General features: G+C 45.8%; 1 protein-coding gene across 1 annotated transcript; it reads left to right on the forward strand.

Annotated features, from left to right (window-relative positions):
• Positions 1–260: 260 nt before the first annotated feature.
• LOC121964623 (cubilin-like) lies at positions 261–907 on the forward strand (the record flags this gene model as incomplete). The annotated part of the gene is made up of 3 exons (XM_042514827.1): positions 261–264; positions 374–527; positions 702–907. Coding segments are annotated over 3 exons (364 nt in total), but the record flags the coding sequence as incomplete, so codon positions are not given.
• Between the last annotated feature and the right edge of the window lie 239 nt (positions 908–1,146).

The raw sequence follows: 1,146 nt of genomic DNA on the forward strand, positions 1-1,146 counted from the left end.
CTTATTTTACCTTCACTTTTCATTTGTTCTGTAGGCTACCTACATTTTGCTAGTTCATGTCTTATACTGTATTCACACTGGATAAGAATTTTCACAGCGCATTACTTTGTGCATACACAGCCGCTTGAGTATTTTTGGAGCATTTTACAACTTGCAAAAGTGCTGCTAATTAACTAGGGGAGGCAGCTAACGGCTAACTTGGTTTGCTTAATGCTGCACTCTTTTACCATCATGCACTGTATACCTCTGTGAAATTTCAGGAAGGTATGAAGATATGAAATATTATGTAGTGCTCAAGCCTAATGTGGACTGTATCTTTAAAACAATGTTCCATTTGACAACACTTTGTGAATCAGTATGCATTCTCCTGCAGGTGTGGTCTGGTCAGACCCAAACTGCTGAGGCCCTGCTGTCAACAGGCTGTGGCTCTGTGGCCCCAGGCCCCATCATTGCTCCATACAACATCATCACAACCCGATTCCAGGGCACTGACGCCGGCAGAGGCTTCTCAGCGGTCTTCAGCACCAGTAAGAACCAGGCACAAAAGACAGCTCCACAGTGTCCATATGACCTGACTGACTGACAGATACAGCTCATGAATGTGAAACACAGTAGTCTTGATGATCAGGAGAGTGGAGTGAGGTATGAGGTGTTCTGTTCCAAAAGAGTGCAAACAAAGTCTGATGTGTTGTGTTTTTCAGGGTGTGGTGCAACCTTCACTGCCCCCAGCGGTCGTGTGGTTTCTCCAAATTATCCAGCCGACTATCCTAACTACTCCAACTGCAACTACACCATAGATGTTGGAGAACAGACTGTGGTCGTCCTCACCTTTCAGGTCTTCCAGATAGAAGGCAAGGATGAGCAACATACAGACAATCACCTGCAGATGTCTGGCCTTGCTTTCTGAACTTTTTAAAATTATTTTGTTTTCTTGGTTGTTTGAGTTATTTCTTGTGTATGTGTGTCTGTTATGTAGCACACTCCACCTGTCTGTTTGATGGGGTGAAAATCTACAGCCTGGCTACTGGTGGCCCTCCCACTGCCACTGTGTGTGGCAGCAACATCCCTGGGCCCTTCTCCAGCTTTGGCCCCATGTTGGTCCATTTCTACTCGGACTCTGTGATCAGCGACAGTGGCTTCATGGCA

The sequence above is a fragment of the Plectropomus leopardus genome, unplaced genomic scaffold (assembly GCF_008729295.1).
Source record: "Plectropomus leopardus isolate mb unplaced genomic scaffold, YSFRI_Pleo_2.0 unplaced_scaffold16422, whole genome shotgun sequence".
Lineage (NCBI taxonomy): Eukaryota > Metazoa > Chordata > Actinopteri > Perciformes > Serranidae > Plectropomus > Plectropomus leopardus.